This window comes from Grampus griseus (genome assembly GCF_964374135.1).
Source record: "Grampus griseus genome assembly, chromosome: 14".
Taxonomy (NCBI): Eukaryota; Metazoa; Chordata; class Mammalia; order Artiodactyla; family Delphinidae; genus Grampus; species Grampus griseus.
Genome location: NC_139008.1, coordinates 19,282,522 through 19,310,198, shown reverse-complemented (window position 1 = coordinate 19,310,198; position 27,677 = coordinate 19,282,522). Strand labels below are relative to the sequence as shown.

The 27,677-nt window shown below is 40.8% G+C and overlaps 1 protein-coding gene across 3 annotated transcripts in view; it reads left to right on the top strand.

Annotated features, from left to right (window-relative positions):
• TNRC6A (trinucleotide repeat containing adaptor 6A) overlaps positions 1 to 27,677 on the top strand; it is a 96,676-nt gene that overhangs the window by 56,317 nt on the left and 12,682 nt on the right. For 2 of the 3 annotated variants that reach the window (XM_082671118.1, XM_082671116.1), the window contains 13 exons: positions 326 to 2,899; positions 4,218 to 4,394; positions 5,283 to 5,458; positions 6,587 to 6,619; positions 8,206 to 8,286; positions 8,662 to 8,713; positions 13,564 to 13,706; positions 14,101 to 14,247; positions 14,411 to 14,548; positions 15,018 to 15,146; positions 15,598 to 15,675; positions 15,937 to 16,147; positions 19,612 to 19,743. In XM_082671118.1, the coding sequence (XP_082527244.1) occupies positions 326 to 2,899; positions 4,218 to 4,394; positions 5,283 to 5,458; positions 6,587 to 6,619; positions 8,206 to 8,286; positions 8,662 to 8,713; positions 13,564 to 13,706; positions 14,101 to 14,247; positions 14,411 to 14,548; positions 15,018 to 15,146; positions 15,598 to 15,675; positions 15,937 to 16,147; positions 19,612 to 19,743 (4,071 nt within the window). The remainder of the gene's footprint in view (positions 1 to 325; positions 2,900 to 4,217; positions 4,395 to 5,282; positions 5,459 to 6,586; positions 6,620 to 8,205; positions 8,287 to 8,661; positions 8,714 to 13,563; positions 13,707 to 14,100; positions 14,248 to 14,410; positions 14,549 to 15,017; positions 15,147 to 15,597; positions 15,676 to 15,936; positions 16,148 to 19,611; positions 19,744 to 27,677) is intronic. The other variant, XM_082671117.1, reaches the window with a different exon arrangement.

The following is a 27,677-nucleotide window of genomic DNA, read 5'->3' as shown; positions in this document are numbered from 1 at the left end:
CTACCTTGTCCTTCCTGACTCCAAATTCTTTACTTGCTGATATGTTAACAATTCACTCATTCAGATATTTATTGAGGAACTCTTATGTTCCAGGTACTGCTCTAGGCTCTTGGAATAACATCAATGAAGAAAGCAGCAAAATTCCCTGCCTATGTGGAATTAATTATTGGATATGGAAAATTGGTGGCTGAGATATAACGAATGCCTTTGTAATTATACTGCCAAGTATTATAACTTGTTGATGTTGAGGAGCCATGTACATTTATAATATATTCATCAGTTTTCCAAACATTTCATACATTTTTGTGCTGCTTCTTTATTCTAGATATAAACCACAATACTTCAGGATCCCATTATGAAAATTCGCAGTGGGGACCTGTGTCTTCTACAAGTGACTCTAGCACAAACTGTAAGAATGCTGTTGTAAACGACTCGCCTGAAAAAGAAGCATGGCCCTCAGTCCCTGGCAGTGATCTAGAGTTGGCTTCAGAATGTGTGGATGCTGATTCTGCCTCCAGTTCTGAATCAGAGAGAAACATCACTATCATGGCTTCAGGGAGCACAGGTGGTGAAAACGATGGCCTTCGGAATAGCACTGGACTTGGATCCCAAAACAAGTTTGTGGTTGGTAGCAGCAGCAATAATGTGGGCCATGGAAGTAGTACTGGGCCGTGGGGTTTTTCCCATGGAGCCATAATAAGCACATGTCAGGTCTCTGTGGATGCTCCTGAAAGCAAATCAGAAAGTAGCAACAATAGAATGAATGCTTGGGGCACTGTAAGTTCTTCATCAAATGGAGGGTTAAATCCAAGCACTTTGAATTCAGCTAGCAACCATGGTGCCTGGCCAGTGTTAGAGAACAACGGACTTGCCCTAAAAGGGCCGGTAGGGAGTGGTAGTTCTGGCATCAATATTCAGTGCAGTACCTTAGGCCAGATGCCTAACAATCAGAGTATTAACTCTAAAGTGGGTGGTTCTTCTACCCATGGTACCTGGGGAAGCCTTCAGGAAACTTGTGAATCTGAAGTCAGTGGTACACAGAAGGTTTCATTCAGTGGTCAACCTCAAAATATTACCACTGAAATGACTGGACCAAATAACACTACTAACTTTGTGACCTCTAGTTTACCAAACTCCGGTTCAGTACAGAATAATGAGCTGCCTAGTAATACAGGGGCCTGGCGTGTGAGCACAACGAATCATCCTCAGATACAGGCTCCGTCGGTTGTAAATGGCACTTCCCTTTCTCACCTTAGCAATGGAGAGTCAAAAAGTGGAGGCTCTTATGGTACTACATGGGGTGCCTATGGTTCTAATTACTCTGGAGACAAATGTTCAAGCCCTAATGGCCAAGCTAATGGTGACACTGTGAATGCAACTCTAATGCAGCCTGGCATAAATGGGCCTATGGGCACTAACTTTCAAGTTAACACAAATAAAGGAGGAGGTGTGTGGGAGTCTGGGGCAGTGAATTCCCAGAGTGCATCATGGGGAAATGGTGCAAATTCTGGAGGAAGTCGAAGAGGATGGGGAACTCCTGCACAAAACACTGGCACTAATATACCCAGCGTGGAATGGAGCAAACTGCCTAGCAATCAGCATTCCAGTGACAGTGCAAATGGCAATGGTAAGAAGTTTACAAACGGATGGAAATCTACTGAGGAAGAGGATCAGGGTTCTGCCACATCTCAGACAAATGAGCAAAACAGTGTGTGGGCCAAAACGGGAGGTACAGTGGAGAGTGAAGGTAGTACAGAAAGCACTGGACGCCTTGAGGAAAAAGTAACTGGGGAAAATCAGAGTAGAGATAGAAGAAAAATTGATCAGCACACATTACTCCAAAGCATTGTAAACAGAACTGACTTAGATCCACGTGTCCTATCCAACTCTGGTTGGGGACAGACTCCTATTAAGCAGAATACTGCCTGGGATACCGAAACATCACCTAGAGGGGAAAGAAAGACTGACAATGGGACAGAGGCCTGGGGAAGCTCTGCAACACAGACTTTTAACTCAGGGGCATGTACAGATAAGACTAGCCCTAGTAGTAATGATACCTCATCTGTATCGGGGTGGGGAGATCCCAAACCTACTCTGAGGTGGGGAGATTCCAAAGGCTCAAACTGCCAGGGGGGATGGGAAGATGATTCTGCTGCTACAGGAATGGCCAAGAGCAATCAGTGGGGGAATTGCAAAGAAGAGAAGTCTGCATGGAATGATTCGCAAAAGAACAAACAGGGATGGGGTGATGGACAAAAATCAAACCAAGGTTGGTCCGTTTCTGCCAGTGATAACTGGGGAGAAACTTCACGGAGTAACCATTGGGGTGAGGCTAATAAGAAATCTAGCTCAGGAGGTAGTGACAGTGATAGGTCCGTTTCTGGTTGGAACGAACTTGGTAAAACTAGTTCTTTTACTTGGGGAAATAACATAAATCCAAATAATTCATCAGGATGGGATGAATCTTCTAAACCGAATCCTTCCCAGGGATGGGGAGATCCTCCAAAGTCTAATCAGTCTCTAGGTTGGGGAGATTCGTCAAAGCCAGTCAGTTCTCCGGACTGGAACAAGCAACAAGATGTCGGATCTTGGGGAATCCCATCAGCTACAGGCAAACCTCCTGGTACAGGCTGGCTGGGAGGACCTATACCAGCCCCAACAAAAGAAGAAGAGCCCACAGGCTGGGAGGAACCATCCCCAGAATCCATACGTCGCAAAATGGAGATCGATGATGGAACTTCAGCTTGGGGAGATCCAAGCAAATACAACTACAAAAATGTGAACATGTGGAACAAAAATGTCCCAAACGGCAGCAGCCGTTCAGACCAGCAAGCACAGGTACATCAGCTGCTGCCGTCTGCAAGTGCCATCTCAAACAAGGAGGCGAGCAGTGGCTCTGGTGAGTTTTTATTTTATGGAGTCTGTGTTACAAAGTACTTCACAGTATTGTGAACCTATTATAAAACTTGTCTAACGAAGTATTTGGATGTGCACACAAAGCTTTTTTTAACTCTAATCCAGGAGAAGTTTATAGGGAAGAAAATTATGGGAAAGGTGTTTACCATCAGGGAACAGAGCTCTGCCTTTGGCAGTGTTGGCTGTGAATCCCACATACTCCATTCTCCGTTAGGAACGCTGTAGAAGGCAGAATTGGAAAAGTGATGTCAAGCTGGAATGCTGTACACTTTTTTCAGTTCTTCTGAGTCAAGCCATCACGTTTTGGTTTTATTATTTGACTAAAATATCCCCAGAAATAAAACAAGTATCTAATAAGCACAGTGCTCTCTAAGAAACTAGGTACTATATTTGGCCTTAGAAGGAATTTACTTAAGTAGGCATGAAATCTAAGTCTATTGGATATAGCATGTATGTATGCTTGCTTAAAACATTTAATAATATCTTTCTAGTGTATTCCACTTTCGTCTTATAGCAAGGAACTAATTCCTATCCTCTGCAAATTATCTTGACAATGACATTTTTCATTAGTTGTCATTGAGATGTGTTGCCTTTGTGAATGGAGGTTTTATTGAATAATCCATTGGATGTAGAGACAGAAGTGTTTTCATGAACTAACCCTTCAGCACCTAACTTTTTTTCTGAGTATTATTAATTTAGATATAATTCTTAGAAAAAACAGGTATGTATCTAAGGGGAAGGCTGTTTTGGTTCTTTTAAACAACGTGTTTATGGCTTGGCTTTGCCTTGCTTCGGACAACCTAATAAATTTTTTAAGAAGCATTGTTCAGCATGTATAAAAGTAGGATGCCTACCTATTATTAGTCTTACAGTAAATTGCTTTTTCCAGAACAGTGATGTTGAAAGGTTGTACGTATAGTAAAAATTTTATACACATACTGTACCCAGCTTGATCACCTGCTTTAATTCACTAGGTTTGACTCAGAATGACTTGACTTTTCCAGGAGTTAAATTCATCTTCAAAGGAGGATGACTTGCCATAATTAAGGTTATTCAAAAGAATCTGCTGTACACCCAGAGGGCAATTCTGAAAGAAGAGGTGAAAAAAAAATTCATACCATATAGTTAAATTATAATAATGGGAAATTATTTGTCTTCTTTACATAAAACAGATGCCATCCTTTCTGCCTATCACATTATTATTTAATACATAAATGTGAAGGTCGTCTTCTTTTGTTCCCTAAGTATTCCTTATTGCCTCTACCGTGTGCTGATGACTTCTTTTCCCACACTTTCTAAAGGCTGGGGTGAGCCCTGGGGTGAGACTTCTACTCCAGCCACAACTGTGGATAATGGTACTTCAGCATGGGGTAAACCCATAGACAGTGGTCCCAGCTGGGGCGAACCCATTGCTGCGGCATCCAGCACATCCACGTGGGGCTCCAGCTCTGTTGGTCCACAAGCATTAAGCAAATCTGGTAAGTTATTGATAATTCCTGGCTGTAGCAGTGGTGATCTCATTGACTATAATTAAGTAATTGGATAATGCTTATGTCATTGATAATGTATCCATGTATTATCATACTGGATGATTTCACTATTTGTTTGGCTCTTTGAACTTGTTAATGTGGTTTGCTTTTTTACCTTTCTGAATTTTCCTATCTTTTCTTTTTCTTAGAAGTGTATAACTATTAATGATTTGCATGTACTTCACCAAATCTAAATTATATTTTATCAAATTGGATTATTTAGAAATAGTCAAGCAACTTTCATGCTATCCAGCACGAGAGACTGAGTATAATAGTCATGGGGACATATGTCCAAACTCTCTGGCTCAGGTTCCAGACAATTCCCTGAATATTACACAGAAAATGAACAGAGTTCAGGAAGGACCCTCAATATTCAGATGAACATTGTCACTATTCCCATAGGAATTCCAAAGGCCGAGTATAGAGATGAAATACTTTCTGCTTTTGACTTGCTATGCTTTTGGGCCATTCTCCTTAAAAATATGTATTAAAATTAATTTTTAAAAATTCTGTTCGTCCTCTTGGCCCTGTGCGTCACCATGCAGCTTGCTAAGCAAGTACGAACAAGAGTGCCACCGATGTCCCATGTTTAGGAACCCTCTGACTTGTAAAAGCATGGCAGGTGTTTTATTGAAAATTTTAATAAAAATAAATTCTTGTTTAATGTAGCTTTTGGCTCAGCATATAACATACATTTTTGCCGTGCAGATCTGGTAAGGGAGATAAAGGAGGGTTTTTTAGGTTCTCCCCCTGCTCTGCCTGCTTAATGAATGCTCAGCCTCCAGAAAGAATTGTTTGATTAAAGCATGTTTCTCTTTATCACAAATCCACAATCAGGGCCAAAATCTATGCAAGATGGCTGGTGTGGTGATGATATGCCATTGCCTGGAAATCGCCCCACTGGCTGGGAAGAGGAAGAGGATGTAGAGATTGGAATGTGGAATAGTAATTCATCTCAAGAGCTTAATTCATCTTTAAATTGGCCACCATATACAAAGAAAATGTCGTCGAAGGTAAACATTTCAAGGGCAAAGCCCTTGAAACTTTAAATTCCAAAGGTAGTTTACCCACAGAAAATTAATGTTCTGCCTACCCGTTTAATGCAATCAGTATAGTCCATGCAGTCCCCAACTTAGGTAGAACCTCTTGTATGGGCAGCCACCTAGAAAAACATAAGACTACAGGAACTTCCTTTCTCCCCACTGCTACAGCTTGGGATTTCTCTCCTCCTCCCCCTCCACCAGTGCTGCCTGGGACAACCCCTCACCCCAGGGTGGTACCTGCAGTGCTGAGGATGAAGAGAAGGGCAAATCTCCATGTCGACTCTTTCCATCCCACTGCCAGTTCGTCTCCCATTCCACCTCCTCACCTGGAGTCCCCGACCTCCGCATTACCCAGAGTTACCATCCTCCTTATTCATCCCCCATCTTTGTCCCTTCTCCACCCTGAAAGGTCCTGTGACAAAAATCCCTAGGAATGAGTAGAGTTTTGTTTTGCTTTTAAATGTGGACACATCTTATCCCAAACCTGGCTGTTCATCAGAATTGTATGACATTTGTTTAAAAAGTATAATATCCTATACCCTAGGCTACTGTTGTTTTGGAAATTGGACCAAGTTTCTTGTCCTAAACAAGCTCTCTGAATGTTTCTGATGCAGAGCCAGGTTTGAGAACACTGGTGTCAGATTTTCTTGGGGACCATTTTGAAAATATGTGCCTAATCTCCCAGGTGATTCTAATGTATCCTCTCGACCCTATTTGAGAACAGTTTGTTTTTGAGGGACCTTAGAAGTCAAATACCTAGTAGCTCACTGCCAGGGTCCCTCCCTTTTGATCCTGGGATTCTAAGTCTAGGACCTGCCATTTTCATTTAAAAAATTTTTCATTTGGCTGAATTTGCCTATTGCCTCACCATATAGCTTATGAAGTGCTTCCCCATATTTTACATAAATCATTTGATCCTCATAACCTTCTGAGATAGAATACTAATGAGGAATTTGAGACTGGAAAAAGTGGTGACTTGCCCAAAGTTGCATAACTAGTAAGTGACAGAGCAAGGACTTAAGTTTAGGTCTTCCAATTCCAAACCCTGTGTTCTTCCCACTGGACCATGCTGTTTTGTGACTTTGTCTTTCCTTACAGGGTCTGAGTGGCAAAAAAAGGAGAAGGGAAAGGGTGTGTAGCCTTTTTACTCTTTCTCCTTTGTTTCTACTAGTAAAAATCTTTTAGAAAGCAACTGCAAATATTTATTTAGCCTCTGCTGTGTGCCAGGTACTGTGCTTGGTGCTGGGGGTTCAGAAACACTAGGATAAGAGCATACCTTCAAGGAGCTCAGGGTCTAGTATGGGGCATTAAGAGTTGCTCTAAGGAGTGTTAGTTTGAATTTGGAAGATGCCTCGGGGTGGGGTGTGTTAGGGAAAGTGTTAGGCTGATGTTACTAAAATAACAGAATTTTAGAGAAGAGGTGTGACAATCTAATCTGTAGTTAGATTAGGGGCAGATACCAAAGTGTTTTCAGTAACATGCCAGAGAATTTGAGCTTCATTTTGTATAAAATATGGAGCCAGTCAAGTTGAATAGAAGGCAACATCAGTTTGGTTTTTAAAATTAATTTCTTTAAAGAAAGCTAACCAGTGATAGTATGAAAGATAAATTGGAACAGAGGAGAGACCAGAGTTAGTGATCTTAGTTCGGAAGCTTCTGCATTCATTCTGGTTAGAAAGGACAGCCTGAATTGGGAAGCAAGAATAAATGTTTAGTAGAAGGGATTGTTGTGAGAGACATTTGGAATAAAAGAGACAGGTATTGGCAACCAGTTAGGCATGGGGTGGGGGTGAAAAAGGAAAAGGAATCAAAGCCCACTTCAGAAACCTTGGAAAGGGTTAGATGCTTGCTTCAGAGACCTGCAGTTAGGGGGAAATTACGAAGCTGTGTTCTGTTCCACAGTCAGAAGGAATAGGTAGTAGCAATGGGAAAGGGAAATGAAGGCAACAAACTGAGAATTGTTCTGTGATCCTCACGTTAATGGGAGGCCTTGGTCTCTATGGCTTCCAGCCTCCCTGTCTACCAAACTGCTAATCACGGATCATTTTTTCTCTAAAGTCATGTCTCCAAGTAGTTTCCGTACCTCCCATACCCTAAGCAGCCACAGAAAGCCAACACCAAGTAGGAGGAATCCCAGCTTTAGTTGCTGCTGGGGATATTGTGTTCTTGGCAGCATAAATTGGAATTTTAAAATACTCTTTCATATGGAAACATATGGTGTTTTTTCAGTACAGTGCACATAGCATAATTAAATTATGGGTTTAATTGGTTTCTTTGGACTAACCTGAAACCTGGTGACTCTTCTTACTTTGGTTTTGTGTGAGAATTCTACAAATCCAAATTATAATTAATCTTTTAGGACACAGTTCATTTATAAATTGGAAACTGTCTGATGAACAGTTCTCCATTATCCAGAGGACTTTTTAACTTTTTGTGGGTCATCAAGGCCCTTTGCTTCTGTCTTTTCCTTCTGACTGCTTGCCTTTAGAGATTTCTCTGTGCATTACAGCTATACCAGAGGACTGGAGTAAAGGAAGTTGAAAATCAAATAAGTTGATTTTTGATTATGAACAACTCTGTGAGAAGAGTTGGTTGGAGGAGAAATTTATTGGCTAAAAATGAGAGTTGGGAATTGTCTTGAAGTTTTATTAATCCATCACTATACCCAGATAAATAGAGATGGCCATGGCATCTTTCTACTCTTTTATTTTACAAAGGGAATGATGAAAGGTGGAAACAAACAAGAAGAAGCATGGATAAATCCATTTGTTAAACAGTTTTCAAATATCAGTTTTTCGGTAAGTATGTTTTCTTGGCAACCTCCTTCCCTTTTAATGGCGATCCATAAACTTACCCTAATACCCTAATTTCATTTTTTTGTTTTCTTAACAAATAATTATTTTGAGTCCTTATGAATATGCTGAGGTTAGAATAAAATTTTCCATGATGTCTTCTTTATTTTTACAGTTTTAGCTAAAAACATTGATCACGTATCTTTTTTTTTTTTTAGTCTTATTTAAAAAAATTTTTTTTATCATATTAGGCAGTGAAAAATGAAGTTTTATGATCCACTTAAATTTCACAAATAAGGAAATAAAGTAAAATTCTTCACTTTTAATTTATTTTCATTGATAAATTAAGGTCTACTAACATGCTACTTTTTCCTTCTTCAGAGAGACTCACCAGAAGAAAATGTACAGAGCAATAAGATGGACCTTTCTGGAGGTAAGAAAAAATTAAATCAGTTTGAGTTTTATATTCATCATTGATGGAGAAACTTATCTGACATGATCCTACTGAAAGAGCACTGACCTTGACCAGGAGACGGAGACCTGGGTTTCTGTTTCAGTGTTCCTATTCTCTCTAGCATACATTAGAATGTGGGGGTTTTCTGAGTTAGTATGACTTTTAAAGTGTAAATCACTGTGCAGATCTAAGGTAGTGATACTGTTAGCCTTTGATTACCTCAAATTTAGTCCTGTCAAGAATAAGTTATCCAGGTTGAGTGATACAGTCTTCTTAATTTAGGGAGCAATGTGTACAAAGACCCAGATACATGATAGAGATATCTTAAACCATACTGGGGAAATGGCAAGTAGTTCCATGCAATGGAAGAAGAAATATAAATTGGTTGTGGTGGTGGGAGTGTGGTGACGGTGAAAGCTTTACTTAGGTGAGGTTGCCAGAAAACTAGGTAGGTGCTAAATCATGAGGAGCTTGGGTGTCTGAGCTTTATTCTGAAAGTATGGGATTAAAGAACTTTAAGCCAGGAGAATGAAATGATTTGGTCTTATGTTTTACAAAAATAATCATGGCTGTAGATTGAAAATAACTTGGGACAGAAAACATTGGCAGCAGAGGAAGATTAAAAGATACTAAACATAGCAAAACCAGTTAGAGATTTGTTGCTGTAGCCAGTGAGAATTTTCAAAGCTCTAAACTAAGACAGTTGGTGGGAAGAATCTTAATTCAGTGTAGATACAGGAATTAGAATCAATAGAAGTTGATAACTGGCTTGAATCGATCTGCTATGGAGGATGAGGGTGAGGATGTGGTGAAAGATAATTCCCAGCTTTCTTGCCTGGGCAGTTTAGTATGTGGTACTGTTGTTGTTGTATTAGTCTGAGTCCAGGCAGAAGAGAGAAACTACATAGTAGTTTGGACAGGGAAAGTTTAATACAAATGTAAAGAATCACTATTAGACTAATGAGGGATTGGCTAGGAAGGGATAATAACGAGACTCCTCGAGAATATATGAATATACGAATAGCAGATACAAGGAGTAACCTAAAGACTAAAGTATAAACTCAACAGCGTAAACAGCTGTTCAACAGCTTAAAAAGTGAAAAAAGGGAAGAGAAAAGAAGATGGCCTATACAGATAAGCAACAGATACCATGCAAAACTACTGCCATCCTTATTTCTGTAATTGGTCACAAGCTCTCGTTGGTATCTTTGGCTTCCTTCTTTTACTACCCATTCCATACTTCCCCACTGTCAGCCAGCACCTCAGCTGCTCTGGGTTCTTTTGCTGGTGGAGTGACCCAAAACTTCATTCCTGCAGGGTCTGAGCCCTCAGTCATCTTTGCTTTTTTGGTTGTTATAGTTTTTTCATTAACCTTTACTACTGGGCATGGAATTACTAAGAAGCACCCCCAGACGCACACACCCACCCCCTGCCCACCTGCCCGGATTCCAGAGTCTTTGCTGCCTTCGTTTTGTAGCAGGAAACCAGGTCCCCCTTGGTAATCAGAGTCAGTCACTCCAGCCAGCAGGTGAGCCCCCCGCCCCCTTGCCAGCTGGTTCAGTGACATCGGTTCTTAACTGTATCCTGTAGGACAGAAGCCCATCCTTTTAGAATGTTGTCTTTCAGCGTGCTTTGTAACTGGGTCTTCAGGAACCACTTGTACCTATCAGTTTGGCTAGCTACTTTTGGGTGATGATACATGTGGTAAGACCAGTTAGTTAAGCCCATTACTCTACTTCCTTTACTATGAAGTGAGTTCCTTGATCAGACACAGTGCTGTGAGGGGTGATGGATAAGGCCTTTTGTGAGACCATGGATGGCAGGGGGGGGAAGTCCGTATCCAGAATATGCATCTATTCCTGTGATGACAAGGCTCTGCCTCCTCCATGGCTCACTGAATGGCAGAGAAGTTGCTGTGCTGCTGTGCTGTTGGAACTTTCTGGAAATCTACCCTTCTAGGGTGCTGGGAAAAGCTGTTCATGGAGAGATGTCTCACCTTAGACACTCTGCTACAAAGCTGCCTGGAGGTATGTGGGAATGCTGGGAGAAGCTGGCCTCCGAGTGAGGCTGATCACCCTGTACTGCAAGTGTAGGGCACAGGAGAAGCTGGAAGCACTGCCAAAGCCGCCAAGGGCACGTAGGCAAAACTTCCGCCTGCAGTGTCTCTCCAGCGCCCTCTATTGACAAAGCCTCAGTGCCAACTGGTGAAAGAAAAAAATGTAGAGCCCAGATACTTTCACAGAGCAGTCAGAAAGTGTGAATTTGGAGCTGAGAGACAATAAATCAATAACTGGGCGTTATTTGAGATAGGAAATATAGTAGGGGAAACAGGTTTGATAGACAAGGTTACTGAGTTTAAAGTTGCTATGAAAACCATGTGGTGACGTCCAGTAAGCAGTAGAAAATCTGGATGTGGAGCTTAGAAGAGATAGGGCTGGAGATAATAAGTGTAACTAGACACTGATGGTAGTACAGCCTCAAAAAATAGGTTGACTGGGGAATTCCCTAGTCGTCCAGAGGTTAGGACTCCAAGTTTTCACGGCCAAGGGCCTGGGTTCAATCCCTGGTCAGGGAACTAAGATCCTACAAGCTGCTCCAGCACGGCCAGGAAGAAAAAAAAGGTTAAAAAGTTTAACAAAAAAAGAAGGTCAGCTAGAGGCTTATAGAGTAATGGGCCAAAGACAAACTCCAGGGGGAATAATGACATTTAAGGGAGATCTGAGGAGAAATGGAACAAGTTAGAGTAGAATAGAGTAATTTTTCAGTAGTCAGATGAGAATAGAGATTTGAAAAGAGGAAAGTGATTGTCATGGAATGGATTTGATCCTGGGGGTTAGGACGAGTCATTGGTAACTTTAGCCAAGGGTCTTCTTAAAGGATTGGTCAAGGGGCGGCTGCCACATTTGGCACTCAGATGGTTTTTAAAGTGATGCGGGGACTTCCCTGGTGGCCCAGTGGTTAAGAATCTGCCTGCCAGTTCACGGGACACGAGTTCAAGCCCTGGTCCGGGAAGATCCCACATGCCACGGAGCGACTAAGCTTGTGCGCCACAACTACTGAGCCTGCGCTCTAGAGCCCACGAGCCACAGCTTCTGAGCCTGTGGGCCACAACTACTGAAGCCCGTGTGCCTAGAGCCCGTGCTCCGCAACAAGGGAAGCCACTGCAATGAGAAGCCCACGCACTGCAACAAAGAGTAGCCCCTGCTCGCCGCAACTAGAGAAAAGCCTGTGCGCAGCAACAAAGACCCAACGCAGCCAAAAATGAATGAATGAATGAATGAATAAAGTGACACAGAATGGTTTGGAGAAAGGATGTATCATGCCACTTTTTGAAAAGATTTTATTTAGGTAGGCAAAAATAATGTGGATTGTTAGGAAAGAACAGCTTGGAGAGAGACTTGGAAGAAGAGTTGGTTGGGTTTGGTTACAAGATTAGATGTGGAGAGTGAGGAAAAGAGTTCAAGATGGCTAGCTTGGGTGCGTCAGTGAATGGTGACACCATTAACGGGGGAAAGAGAACAGAGGAGAGGTTGTTGCAAAAGTTTGTTGCCAAAGAAAAAAAGTTCGTTGCCATTTAAGGGAGAGCTCTTAATTACAAGTGCTGAAGTGTGGGTTACTCACATATCTGGACCAGTACTTCTGGAAAGCAGCAGCATTTGAAAATTGTACCTATTTTAAGAATCCTTTTGTTAAAATTTGTCTTTTCCACTTGCCTAGGATGAGGGTAGTAGGGGTGAGTGTTGTGGTGGCTGCAGCAGCAGGCATCTCAAAGAAGGACAGCAGCTGCAAGGAAATTATGGGTGAGATCTGAGGACTGAGGAACAGGGAAATGGGAGGAAAGGGTATTCTCGCAAGGTAAAAACCAGGTTTCAAGGCTGTGTGACTAGGAGAATGAAGATGCCACTTTTGAGTCCCATGAAGATCTAGAGGCGATATCATGTGCTTGGTTTCACCTGTTAAAAGTGACCAAGGGGCACTTAAGTGGCTATGCTCAGCAGGCAGTTGAAGATGTGTGACTGAGCACAGGAGTGAATTCAGAGTAGGCATTTGTATTTAAGGGTCACCTTGGTAGTGAATAAGCCTGGGGGAGGCCAGTTTGAGAGAGAGAGTTGAAAGAGTGAGACCTTAAACATACTGAGTACATCCCAGCATTGAAGAAACACAAAGAAGTGGGCTCAGCTATGGAAAGAGGAGGAGAAAGAGAACCCAGAACGGGTATAATATGATAAGGACGTGGAGTTAGAGATTTGTTTAAGTAGGATTGTAGCCTGGGAGCTGGCTATTTTGAGTGAAGATTTTTTGCCAGACGGGCTTTCCATGAGAGGAGGTCATATTTATTGCAGCTTAGTCAGAATGAGGAGAGCGGAGCAAGCCCTGAGAAAAGAGGAAGACCTTTCCCTGTCTGCTAAATGGGGGTGATGATAGTAGAATTATTAGCATTAAATGAGAATGCATGTTCAGAACGGTGCCTGGCACTTTGTGAGCATATGCTAGATGGTGGTTTGTCTTAGTGCTATTTCTGTTGTTTGTTACTGGAAACTATGTTGTTATTTTAAAATTAAGCAGATTATAGATGACCAATAGATGTCTTAACCGTCTATTTCCTAGTCTATTTTCAAGTTAATTTGGTTCAATAAAATAACAGTATTCGCTAAACCCAACTTGTGAGGAATGCAAGATTTATTAAGTGCATTCTTCACATGGTCCTGGTCAAGGCAGAATTCATTTTGGTTTGGAAGTGAGTATTTTTCTTTCTACTGTACATTTATCTGAAACCATCTAGGTTAGTTATCTTCCTACTTGATAACGTAGTCTCCTGCATTTATTAGGAATGTTACAAGACAAACGAATGGAGATAGATAAACATAGCCTAAATATTGGTGATTACAATCGAACGGTCGGGAAAGGCCCTGGTTCTCGGCCTCAGATTTCCAAAGAGTCTTCCATGGAGCGCAGTCCTTATTTTGATAAGGTAAGTTGTTCCTTTGTTTTATGTTTGTTTTACCCTGTGGCTAAGAAAGCAATACACTTAATAGCATAATTTTCTCATTAACAGTTTAGAACATTTAATATAATATAAAGTGTTTATAACCCAGTGCCAAATATTACTGGACTTGTAGTTCATTGTCCTTTTATGTCTCGGTTTATCACAGGGGTTGCATTTATATTTTCCTCTTAATCCCATAAAGTATGTTTGGTTCTTTCTATGTACTCTAGAATTAACACTAATCCGATCTCTTCTGTTTTCTACCTGTTTCCTGTTGATGCTGGAATGTCATATGACTTCTCTTCTGTTCCTGCAATGATTTCTCCCTTCCACTTGTTTGCTTGGCTGGTGTTGCACATCTTTCTGTCTGTCCAATCAGGATGGCATTGTAGCAGATGAATCCCAAAACATGCAGTTTATGTCCAGTCAAAGCATGAAGCTTCCCCCTTCAAATAGTGCACTACCTAACCAGGCCCTTGGCTCCATAGCAGGGCTGGGTATGCAAAACTTGAATTCTGTTAGACAGGTAAGTCCACGTGTGTATTTTAGGCTCTCTGTTGATTTGTATAAGTAATAAGATCTCTCTTACATGTAGTTGCTGTGTTTAAATCAGTATTTCAGTGTGGTAATGAGGTGTTTGTCCCTAAAGAATCCCAGTGTTATTTGGTGGTGGTTGTTTGTTTTTGTAGAATGGCAATCCCAGTATGTTTGGTGTTGGAAACACAGCAGCACAACCCCGGGGCCTGCAGCAGCCTCCAGCACAACCTCTCAGTTCATCTCAGCCTAATCTCCGTGCTCAAGTGCCTCCTCCATTACTCTCCCCTCAGGTGAATAAATTTCCACTATATTCTCTACTCTTTACCTGGAAAAGAACCTTGAATAAATTTATATTTGAATGAGATGACTAGTTGATCATCATAGTATTTATTGGCAACTTTGAGATGAAACTAATTCTGAATTAGTTATTATTACAGAGGGATGTGGTAGGGTGAAGAAAATGAGTCAAAGATAATTTAAATCTAAAATTTATCATTCTTTTTCATAAAATACCTTGAGGGGAGGAGGACAATAGCAAAGTAAATTTGACTGGCTTAAGATTCATCTCTGTCACTTTATACTTAACACGTGAAAACATATGTGAACAATAAATTAGTGAAGTCAAGAAAGACAGTTAGAACACAATCCCCCCCAGTAATAGTCCACAAATTTTAATTGCTCTACTGATAATTTAAAATACACAGTACATTTTGTTAGCTTGAGTTACTTTTGTTATTAACCTGCCATTGTGATCCTCAGGTTCCAGTTTCATTGCTGAAGTATGCACCAAACAACGGTGGCCTGAATCCGCTCTTTGGCCCTCAGCAGGTAGCCATGCTGAACCAGCTATCCCAACTAAACCAGCTTTCTCAGATCTCCCAGTTACAGGTAAGCAGAATAATAGCCTTATTCAGTATACATTTATTGAGTGTCTACTGTGTGCTGAACACTAGAGTGTGCACAGGAAGTGTTGCAGTCAATAAAACGGGCATAGCCATGGCCTTCAGGGAGCTAACAGTCCATGTGTGAAGACAGATGGTGAACTCGAAGGGCAGGGTGCTCTGTGAGCAAGGCCAGCCAGGTCTGGGCTGGTGGTCGGGGTATGATGAGGAGGAAAAATTTCCCTGATGGAGTGGAAGTTTAGATTGAGCAAAAGACTGAATTCAACAGAATGGCTGGAGGCCAGAGAGTCTAAACAAGAGATATTAGTTGAGGCAGGGCATGTGGGCATTGACTAGATGAAACCATGCCTTTGTAGGTCCCTCTGCCACCGTCACTCTAGGGCACGCTAGTCTGTGATGACGTGGTACTGATGACCTTTTTGCAATCTTCCCTCCAGCGATTGTTAGCGCAGCAGCAAAGGGCGCAGAGTCAGAGAAGCGTGCCTTCTGGGAACCGGCAGCAGCAAGACCAGCAGGTAGATCTGATCCTTCCCCTTGTTTGCTTGTACTCAGCTTATATCAACTCCATTGTAAGAAGACAGTCGAAATGCTTTATTGAACTATAATGGAAAAGGTTGTTCATTAAGTCTTCTGTCTGCCCAGAAGTCTTATTAACTGGTATATAGTGATTCTTCACCTTCCTACTGAGAAGGAAGTGAATTCAAAAGTGAAGGGGAATGAAGGTGTCTGTAAAGACTTTTCTCCACAGTTTTTCACAGTCGTCTTGTCGTTTTAAGGGTCGACCTCTTAGTGTGCAGCAGCAGATGATGCAGCCGTCTCGTCAACTTGATCCAAACCTGCTGGTGAAGCAACAGACTCCGCCATCTCAGCAGCAGTCACTCCATCAGCCAGCCATGAAATCTTTCCTTGAAAATGTCATGCCCCACACTACACCTGAGCTGCAAAAAGGGCCATCACCAATAAATGCTTTCAGCAACTTCCCCATAGGTGGGTTTCTCCTTGGCCAAAGCATTCGGCTGGTGCTTCATGGTCACAAGTTAACATCCTGCTGTCTTACCTGTCCAGATGTTCTCTTGTGAGTGCCACACTGATCTTTAGCTGTTCCCCCTCAGAGGGTGGCCACGCCTCTTCTAGCGCTAGCCTCTTCATGCTTCAGGAACGCCTCTCTCCATTCAAGAAAATCACACTATTTAAAAAATCCCATGCTCTTTTGAAATGAGTTAGTATAAAGATATTATTTCTTTTTAACACTCAGATATCTTAATTGTAGGATATGAATTGGAGGGGAGGACTGAAATTATTAGAGCACGCCAGAGAAATTTTGAGCAGTGCTGCTTTGAGGAAACAACTGGGAACAGTCACATCTGAAATTTTAATTACTATTTAAATATTTATAAATGATTACTGGCATAAATGTAGAAAGTAGGGGTGAGAGAAGGGATTGCCTTTATTCCTTTTGCCATAGCACCCCCCCCCTTCTCTTTTTTTATGACGTCTCCAGGCTTTTTATTCCCTCTGGGAATTTCAGGCTTATATGTCTTCTCCTTCCTTAGGCCCCTTTTCTTCTTGTGCCTTTGAATATATTTTGACCTTTGATCGTTCACACCCTATTCATTTAACTTTTTCTTTCTCTCTTGTAAACCAGCTTTGTTGGTTAACAGGCCCAGTTTTGTTGAAGACAAGTCAGTTAACTAGCATGTTCTGGGCTGTGGGCAGGAGTTGGGCCTGCTGTTGCCCCTGGTGCCGTTTCACTTTGGCTGAACCTGATACAGGATTTGGCTCTCCCTGGTATTGCCATGGACTCTCTGCTAGGACATAGGTGGAACTTTGAGTTTTAGGAGTTGTTAGCAATCTCTTTACATTCCCTTGTCAGTTACCACTGTAGGTGAATACCAGAGAAGCCGGGTCATCCCAGAGACAACAGTATAGTGGTAAAAGAATACCCAAGTGTACACTGAGAGGTTTTGTCTCACTAGTGAAAGGAAGTGACTCTCACTGATCACATACTGGACATATAAATTGGGCCAATGAGGAGATAAGTTTCTAAATAAGGGATTTCCTAGCCTCGCTACCCTTACAGCAAGAGACTTCTTCTTGATTAAGAAAGTCTGCTTAGCGGCTTCCCTGGTGGTGCAGTGGTTAAGAATCCACCTGCCAATGCAGGGGACATGGGTTCGAGCCCTGGTCCGGGAAGATCCCACATGCCACGGAGCAACTAAGCCTCTGCGCCACAACTACTGAGCCTGCACTCTAGAGCCCGCAAGCCACAACTACTGAGCCCATGTGCCACAACTACTGAAGCGTGCGCACCTAGAGCCCGTGCTGCACAACAAGAGAAGCCACCGCAATGAGAAGCCTGCGCACCGCAACAAAGAGTAGCCCCCACTCGCCTCAACTAGAGAAAGCCCGCGCAAGCAACGAAGACCCAGCACAGCCATAAATAAATACATACATACATATATACATACATTTATTTAAAAAAAAAAAAAAAGGAAGTCTGCTTAACCCAGCAAGCACCAGTATGGTTGTCTGAATCAGGCATTGGTAAACTATAGCCCATTGGTCAAATTTGGCCAGCTGCCTGATTTTATAAATAAAATTTTATTGGAACACAGCCATGCTCTTTTGTTAATGTATTTCCTATGGCTGCTTTTGTGCTGTAACAACAGAGTTGCATAGAAACACTGAGACCATGTGATCCATAGAGCCTAAGATATTTACTATCTAAACCTTCACAGAAAAAACTTGCCAAGTATTGGGTCTAATTAATGAGTCCAGAGAGCAGCAAATTTAATTACTCTCTCCAAATAGGGGTGGTATTAGAGAATTTATATTATTAAAGTTTTAAGCTTGACCTGGTATCACAGGGACTCATCAGACCCAAGTATCTAAAAACCATTTGTTTTGAAACTTTAGATTAAGAACCACCTCGATGTGTGTTAAATGAAGATTCTGGCTCCCACTGAAAACTTTTTTTCTTTTTTTTTTGGTCGTGCCACATGGCATGCAGGATCTTAGTGTGAGTTTCAGCACTTGGAAGATTGAAGCAAGAAAGTAATAGAACCTGACTTACTTTTTAAGAACTCACCCTGACTTTTCGTTGTGTGCCCATTTATATACTTTTTAAAATTATTATTATTTTTTTAAACTGTATTTTTTAAATTTATTTATTTTTGGCTATGTTCGGTCTTCATTGCTGCTCCCGGGCTCTCTCTAGTTGTGGTGTGCAGGCTTCTCGTTGCGGTGGCTTCTCGTTATGGAGCACGGGCTCTAGGTGTGCGGGCTTCAGTAGTTGTGGCACAAGGGCTCAGTAATTGTGGCTCATGGGCTCTAGAGCACAGGCTCAGTAGTTGTGGCACGTGGGATCTTCCTGGACCAGGGATTGAACCTGTGTCCCCTGCATTGGCAGGTGGATTCTTAACCATTGCGCCACCAAGGAAGTCCCTATATTTGTAATTTCTTACCCTGTGCATACTTAAGCTTAAGAAAACATCTATCATCAATTCTTTTTGCGGGGGGGAGGGGGGGTGGGCGGGACACAATGCACGGCCTTTGGGATCTTAGTTCCCCGACCAGGTATCGAATCCGTGCCCAGTGGAAGCAGGGAATTCCGAAAAGTTTCCATTTTTAACAAGCATCTCAGATTATTCTGTTGATGATGGTCCCCAGGATCACACTTTAAGAAACACTGGCTTAATGGTCAGTTTTCTGACTGTAGTATCTCAGATAGAAATTTCCATCTTTGTTCCAAGAGAATATCTAAGTCTGATGTGTGTCATCAGCAGAGTTCAAGTAAGTTGCACCTTGGGATATGGGAGTCTCGCCCTAAGGTACAATTGTTAGAGCAGGACATTTTTACTTTTAAATGATACTATCCTTTGGCGGGTCAGGCAGTTGAAAATTGTTTATAAGCAAAAGTTAGCAACTGAAAGTGATCATATGTAATTCTTCTCTTGGGAAGTACCTAAAGAGGTATATTTTAATAGAGAGATAAACTTTAATATTCGGCTGTCGTAGAATTTTCTGTTATTTTGCCAAGGAATTTAAAAATAATATTATATGGAGTAGTTTCCCACAGTTAATGCAATTATAGTACTAACAGTTTTATGGTACTAACAGTTTTGAAAATGTTATATTAATGAGTGTTAGACAAGCTATTTAGGATTTCTGTGTGTTGCTTTCTTTGATAATCTAGCCATGGTTCGCTCTTCTGACGTTGTTTCTGCGTGGCATCGGCCAGGAGTCCAGAGTGTCTGTCCTGCCTGCCTTGCCTTTGTCTATAATCTTCTGGCTGTGCCACATTTGCAGGATGGTATTTATTAAGGAACATTAGGATTGAAAACATTAGATTAGCTACATACGTTTTTCTAGAAAATGAAAGTTGTGGTACCAGAAGGAAAAAAAGCTGTATTTTATAAAGTGGTTTTTTAAAATTATTATCTTATTTTTAGGCTTGAACTCAAACTTGAATGTAAATATGGATATGAACAGTATTAAAGAGCCACAGTCAAGACTAAGGAAGTGGACTACAGTGGACAGCATTTCTGTGAACACATCTTTGGATCAAAACTCCAGCAAACATGGTATAAAATGCATTCTTATATTTTGACTTTTAAAAAAATAACTGTAGAATATTAAATTTAGGCTTTATTTTATTTTATATATGTATTTTTTCATAGCTAAATTCTCTTAAGAACCTTTTCTCATTATTAAAAAGTGCTTTATTAGTTATTAAGTCTTAGTTAAAACCAAAAAAAATGACCTTTATTGTGCTATTGTGAAAAACAGGTCAGATTACACATTTATTTTTTAATTATTCCCTCTTCAGATGATCATTTAGTTTTTTGGTATTATTTTATTGTTTTAGTGTTCTACTTAACATTTACTCAATTTAATCTGGTATAAGGGATTAAAAACTTCCACCATAATTTAATTTCTAACAGTTCCTTTCCATTCATCTAGTAATTGTTAATGGAGTATTTTCTGCTTTCCAAGAACTGTGCTAGGCCACCTGGAATACATAGATACATATGTACATACATGTGCACAATTGACTATGTAAACAAGTAAAAATACTTGCCCTGAAGAAGCTCATTGTTTGGTAGCAAAAATAAACATGTAAACAGCTTTACTACACTGTGATAGCTGCTATAAAAGTTAATACATACAATAGGATAAATAGTATAAGAATGTGAAATCTAATGGAGAAGTGAGTCAGGAATAACAAACCATGGGTCTGAACTGAGTCTTCAAGTTTACCAAAGGAGTGGAGAAAGAACACCATGGAGAGGATAGCATGTGAAACGTTCAAAGACAGGACCTCCTGGTGAGCTCTGCTAGGTGGGCATGTCTGGGGGTGAAGGTACAAGTGAGAGAAAGGAGGAAGGTGTAGCTGCAATAGTAGGTATTGAGCAATCGTGGAAAACTTTTGTGCCAAAAAAATCACTTTAAACATGAAAATGATGGATATATAAAGGCACCTAAGGCTTAAAGGAGTCTAAGTGAGACAGAGGGCAACGGACATGAGAAGACAGAATGCATTGAAGAGAGTGTTAGAATTAAGGACAGAAGGGCTTGGTAACTAACTTAATTCATTCTGCAAATATATGATTATCTGTGATGTGCCTCCTGTGCTTCTTGCCTTCCTCAGTCCAACCCTATACCTTACCCTGGGCTCAAGAGTCATTTCCAAGAAGCCTCTTCCAGGCTTTGTGTTTGAATAGCACCTCTTATGTGTATCTGTCTTGTGTTAGTATCCATTTAGGCCTTTTTCCGTAACAGGACATAAATTCCTGGAGGAGAGAGTCCATGCTTTGCTTACCTGTAGCCCCACTGAGCACATTGCAGCACTCGGGGGACATTTGCTAGGTGAAAGGATGAGTGGCCAGTAATGCAGTTAATGGTAGAGTAAATGTAGGAATTGAAGCAGGCCTGCTGGGACAAATAATGGATGGATTTTAGACTTGTTGAGTGTGGTATTTTAGGGATAGCTCAACGTGGAAAAGCCCAGTAAGAAATTAGAATTAGAGGCCTGGTACTCAGAAGAAAAATCTGGGCGAGAGTAAGATTTTGTGTTCATCAGAATGTTGATGTCGTCGACATGGATGAGGTTGCCCAGAGAGACGGCGCATAGAAGGGAATAAGGACACACAATCCTAGAGCCAGTGGTAGTAAAGAAACCTGGAGAAGAATGGGTAGAGAGGTAGGACGTGGAGACCCAGAAAAATGTCTCTGCCGTATGGTTTTCTGTCTCCTCTGATTAAAATGAGTTTTTCCATGTCTGTTTTGCATGTCTGACCCTCAGTTTCTTTGTAAAAATGTTTCCTTCCTCACACTGCTGTTTTAGGTGTAATGTATATCATACATTCTCAAGTGCTCAGCATACTTACTGAGGGCATACTGGTATGTATATGGTATGCGTTATATAAATGGCATGTCATCATGCAGCATAGGGATTTTTTTGGTTTTTTATTTGTGGTACGCGGGCCTCTCACTGTTGTGGCCTCTCCTGTTGCGGAGCACAGGCTCCGGATGCGCAGGCCCAGCGCGCCACGGGCCCAGCCGCTCTGCGGCATGTGGGATCCTCCCGGACCGGGGCACAAACCCGTGTCCCCCGCATCGGCAGGCAGACTCTCAACCGCTGCGCCACCAGGGAAGCCCGCAGCATAGGTTTTGAAGGCAGATAGACCTGGGATTTGATCCCAGTTCTTAACCTCTAAGCCACAGTGTTTGCATCTGTAAAGTGGAAATGAGGCATCATAGAACTGTTGAGGATTGAATGAGATAATAACTATTAAGCTCCTACCTCATTGCCTGGCACGTGACATGCAGGTAGTGGGTGGTGATGTCTTCTTATAAGCAGCCTATTATCATAAGTTTGTTTTTCAGTCAATTCAATTAGTAATTTTATATTTTAATTTTGTATTTTATCTTCTCTGTTTTTTTAAACTTAGTATCTGTTTTTTATTTTTCATCATGCATTTTATTGTTTGATTTTGCATAAACCTGGAATGTGAGCAGTTAGTTTTTGTTTTTTAGTAATTAGCTTAAACAAATAGTTTTATTCTTGTATACATAGCAATCTAATGAACATATTCTAGTAACGTTCTCTTTTTCAGAATAAGGAGGTTGATGCTCTTTCTCCTTTACTTCAGTGTATGTTCCTGTTATTCTTTTTTTTAATTAAAATATAGTTGATGTACAATATTATATAAGTTACAGGTGTACAATATAGTGATTCACAACTTTTAAAGGTTATACTCCATTTGTAGATATTGCAAAATATTGGCTAAGTTCCTTGTGTTGTACAGTATATCCTTGTAGCTTATTTTATACCTAATAGTTTGTGCCTCTTAATCCCCTGTCCTTATCTTGCCCCTCTCCCCACTGGTAACTACTAGTTCTCTATATCTGAATCTGTTTCTTTTTTGTTATGTTCACTAGTTTGTTGTATTTTTTTAGAATCCACGTATAGGTGATATACAGTATTTTTCCTTCTCTGTCTGACTTACTTTACTCAACATAATACCCTTAAGGTTCGTCCGTGTTGTTGTAAATGGCAGAATTTTCTTCTTTCTCCAGGCTGAATATTATTCCTTTGTATGTGTATACAACACCTTCTTCATTCATTGATGGACACTCAGGTTGTTTCCATATCTTGGTTATTGTGAATAATGATGCAATAAACGTGCAGATGTCTTTTTGATATCCTGTTTTCATTTCTCTTGGATATATACCCAGAAGTGGGATTGCTGGGTCATTAGTAGTTGTATTTTTAGTTTTTTGAGAAACCTCCATACTGTTTTCCACAGCGGCTGTGCCAATTTACATTCCCACCAACAGTGCACAGTGTTCCCGTTTCTCCACATCCTCATCAATATTTTTGTTTGTGGTCTTTTTGATGATAGCCATTCTGACAGTGAGAGCTGATATCTCATTGTGGTTTTGATTTGCATTTCCCTGATGATTAGTGATGTTGAGCATCTTTTCATGTGCCTTTTGGCCATCTGCATGTCCTCTTTGCAAAACTGTTTAGGTCTCCTGCTCATTTTTAAATTGGGTGTTGTTTTTTTTTATATGTTGAGTTGTATGAGCTGTTATATATTCTGGATATTAACCCCTTATCAGTCATATCATTTGCAAGTATTTTTTCCCATTCATTAGGTTGTCTTTTCATTGTCAATGGTTTCCTTTGCTGGGCAAAAGCTTTTAAGTTTAATTCGGTCCCATTTGTTTATTTTTGTTTATTTTTTTAAAATAAATTTATTTTATTTATTTATTTTTGGCTGCATCTGGCCTTTGTTGCTGCGCACTGGCTTTTCTGTAGTTGCAGCAAGCAGGGTCTACTCTTCGTTGCGGTGCGCAGGCTTCTCATTGCAGTGGCTTCTCTTGTTGCGGAGCACAGGCTCTAGGTGCGTGGGCTTCTGTAGTTGTGGCACACGGGCTCAGTAGTTGTGGCTCGCGGGCTCTAGAGCGCAGGCTCAGTTGTGGCGCACAGGCTTTGTTGCTCTGCGGCATGTGGGATCTTCCTGGACCAGGGCTCGAACCCGTCTCCCCTGCATTGGCAGGAGGATTCTTAACCACTGCGCCACCAGGGAAGCCCCATTTTTTTATTTTTGCTTTTATTTCCTTTGCTTTAGGAGACGGATCCAAAAAAATACTGTTAGGATTTATCTCAAAGAGTGTTTGACTATGTTTTCCTCTAGGAGTTTTATCGTTTCTGGTCTTACATTTAGGTCTTTAGTCAATTTTTAATTTATTTTTGTATATGGTGTTAGAGAATGTTCTAATTTCATTTTTTTACATGCAGCTGTCCAGTCTTCCCAGCACCACTTATTGAAGAGACTGTCTTTTTCTCCATTGTATGTTCTTGCCTCCTTTGTCGTAGATTAATTGACCATAAGTGTGAGTTTATTCTACTGTTCTTTATTTACTTAACTTGACATCTTGGAACTGTCAGTTTTTCTTTTTTTAAATTATTTTTGTATTGTTAATAAAAATTACAAAAATTTTATATGCTTCCCCACCCCCGAAATGTTCTCATTTTCTTTACTTTAGCAGGCCCTGTAACTAATGTGAAGCAGCCCAAGACTAGTAGTCTTCCCTTCATGGATACTATTTTGAGATCTCCAGACTTTTACTTTATCCCCTTAAAAATCAAGACTGTTTGATAGAATTTCTTCTCTGTGGTTGCTTTTATTCTTTCTTCATTGTTGTATTTTTTCCTTCCTTGTAAAAATGACTTCAGAAATATACCTTGACCTGGTGTGGTTTTGGTCTTCATCTCTAGAAAGACCGACCAGGTTGGTTTTATATCTGTATATAAGAACCCTCTAAATTTCAAGTCTTAAAAGGTTGGGGTTTTGTTTTTTGGTTTTTTTTTTTTTTTTAAGCTTTTCAGTCTGTTTAAAGAAAGTGCTTTTTCTTACCATAATAATTCTCTAATTGTTTATACTATCATTTTCTCCCAGAAGCGCTCCTCTTGGCTCTGTGGTTCTTTTCCTTCTCTTACTATCTCTCTTTCTCCTGGTAGAGATAGAATCTTCTTCTCAGGCACACTCTTTTTATTTGTTTGCTTTGTTTTCAGTTTTCCTTACATTAAAAAAATAGAGAAATGTTCATCGTCTTATTTCCATTATTATTTTGGTGCAGTTTGTTCTTTTGTCCTTATAAAAATAAAATTGGCATCTAACTTTGTATTCTAGAAGAGATCCCAAAACTGGTCTGAGTGTTATGCTTTGTTACACACTATTTTGAAAATATTTTTTTTGAACCAGCATCTGTTTAAACATTCAGGAAATTTCACGTACAGATTCAGATTTCTGGCATCTCTGGAGAAACGTGAAGGTCTGCCAGCACCAAGCTCCAGAGCAGTCACCACCCAGAGTTGAGTGGCTGCTGCCCATGGCTCATTCTTCCCATTCCCCTCACACCTGTACCTTCCCTCCCATTGGTGGAGAAATATTTTTCTGTACTCCCTAACCAGGGGAATATTTCCCCGTAGTCATGTTTCTATCTGAGGAGGGACCATGGGATTTTTTTTCTGTAGGCAGGTTGCTTCACTTGTATATAAAACCTGATTGGCCTTATTGGCATTTGTATTTCCATGTTGTAGAAAACGGGGGTTGTTTTTCCATAGTACCAGAGTAGTGTAGAGATCATTTTTTAAGCGGGAATGATCCGATAGCAGTAGTCAGGCTGGGCTGAGATGGGCTGAGCCTGGAAACAGGAGAGGCCTGTGGGGACGCTTGGCTGGCTCTGATCTTTTGCATCACAGTCTTACGTGGGTTCTATTTTTATCCCCATCTAGTGAAGCTTAGAGGGCTAGTAAGATAGTTGTGGAGCAGAGAAGAAAGGGCAAATTCAAGAGAATCTTCCGTGTCAGAGATCCCCAAGTACACTGGTTTCCTAGAAGAACTCACAGAACTCAGAAAAACGGAAATACTCATGGTTATGGTTTATTAGAGCAGAAGAATACAGATTAAAATCAATAAAGGAAAAAGGCACATAGAAAAGAGTCCAGGAGAAACCAGGAGCAGCCTTTTGTTGTCCTCTCTCAGTGCAGTTTCTCGGACTTAATTCTCCCAGCAACAATGTGTTACAACATGTACAAAGTATTGCCAGCCAGAGAAGCTCAGCTAAGCCTCAGTGTCCTCATTTTTTTGTCAGGGGTCAGTTGTGTAGACATGGAGCACACCTGCTTGTCAGTCTCCAACCCCCTGCAGACCCTTCAGAGTTCAGACCAAAACAGCGTAACCCAGGCCCCATGCAAACAAAAACAGATGTTCACCATAAATCACATTGTTATCATAAACTCTCTGGCATGGCCATGGCCCAGTGTATGCAGAGGAACTCTTAACCTGGCGTGCTATTCTGTGAGTTACAGGAACCCAGGAGCCATCAAGGACTAGTCTGAAGCTCTTTGCCATGTGCAGTCTAGCCCTCTGCTGACCCTTTACTGCACACCTTCCAGAGTCAAAAAACGAGATTCATTAAGGGAAGTAGAGTAGCGTGGAGGCAAGGCCGCTTAACAGGGGAATTGTGGGTCAAGTGAGGTTTGGATTGGGGTATTTGTGATACTTTATGGTCCTAAGATTCTGTGACTTACCAGAGTTTAGAAAATCCCTTTCCCCTCCTCATTGCCAGAGAAAAGTACAATGTTCAGGAGCTGGAATACATTTATTTTAGTCTTAGAGTTAGTTGAGGGCAATTGGGAATGGTTTCCAGGAGGCCTGTGATCCCTTAAGCTGAGATATGAAGGATAAACAGGCATTAGCCAGGCAGAGGTCAAAGGAGGGAAAACCATAAAGCGTTAGTAGAGGCTAGAGTTTTAAGAGCCTTACAAACTACTGAAGAGTTTGAATTTTACTCCTCTGTAATGGAGAACTGTTGAAGAGTTTTAAGCTGGAAAGTGACATGATCAGATTGGCATTTTTGAAGAGGCAGTGTGAAGAACTGGGGAGTAGAAGTGGACAGAGAGATTAGTTAGGAAACTTCTGCCTAATCCAGAGCGTGGTCAAACGAGATGACAGTAGTCTGATCTCATGTGTCATTATTCAAAAGCTATATGATCATTTCACAATATATACAAATAGCAAATCATTATGTTGTACACTTGAAACTAATATGTTGTATGTCAATTATATCTCAATCAAAATATTTTAAAAAGAAATGAAGATTAAATGTGTAAGTTATAAAGATACCCACTAAACAAAAACTATAAGCCTTCCACAGTTTCAGAAAAGATAAATCAACATTTTCAAAGAGTTTTTAAAGAATCTATAAAGAAATTAAAAGAAATTCATATTGGATCATAAAGCAAAATCCGACTCTATGCTATATACAGGGGGACCCAGAACAAAGTAATTCAGAAATCTTTGCAATCACAGGAGGAGAAAAAAGAGCTAGGTAGGCAGCAGGATTGACAGGACTTAGTGATTTTAAAATAATAGGGAAGAGCCAGGGGAGACTCTTGTTTTCTGACTTAAGTAACAACAAATCATTGTTCCTCTGATTAGTATTAAAAGGATATTTTGTTACATTCATTCCTTCCCTTTTCAGTGGATTTTATCTTGAAACTTTGACTAAACTTGGCTTAAAGGTCAGTTTGCTGGTTTGTACACATTGGACTGATGATTATCAGAAATTAAAGGTGAAATTGTCATGTAATTGAAGGAACATTGAAACATGAAATCAAGCAGCTCTGAATTCTAAGCTAATTTGCCATACAGTGGTATATCATGTTTGGAATTTTCCTTAAGAGAGGGAGTGGGAGCTGAGACAATGGCAAAATGTCAAAATAAATATGGACCCTAGAATTGACACCTACCTCTGCTCCTAATTAGCTCTGCTGTTTATTAGCTGCTGGCAAGTAGCTTAACCTTTCTGAACTTTGGTCCCTCATCTGCTAAATGGGAGTAATAATAGTAATGCTTGTGATGTTTTGAGGATTGATAAGGCAGTAACTCTGAAGCGCCTAAGCACTAGAACAGGGTTAGACACATAAGTGGCCGGTGGG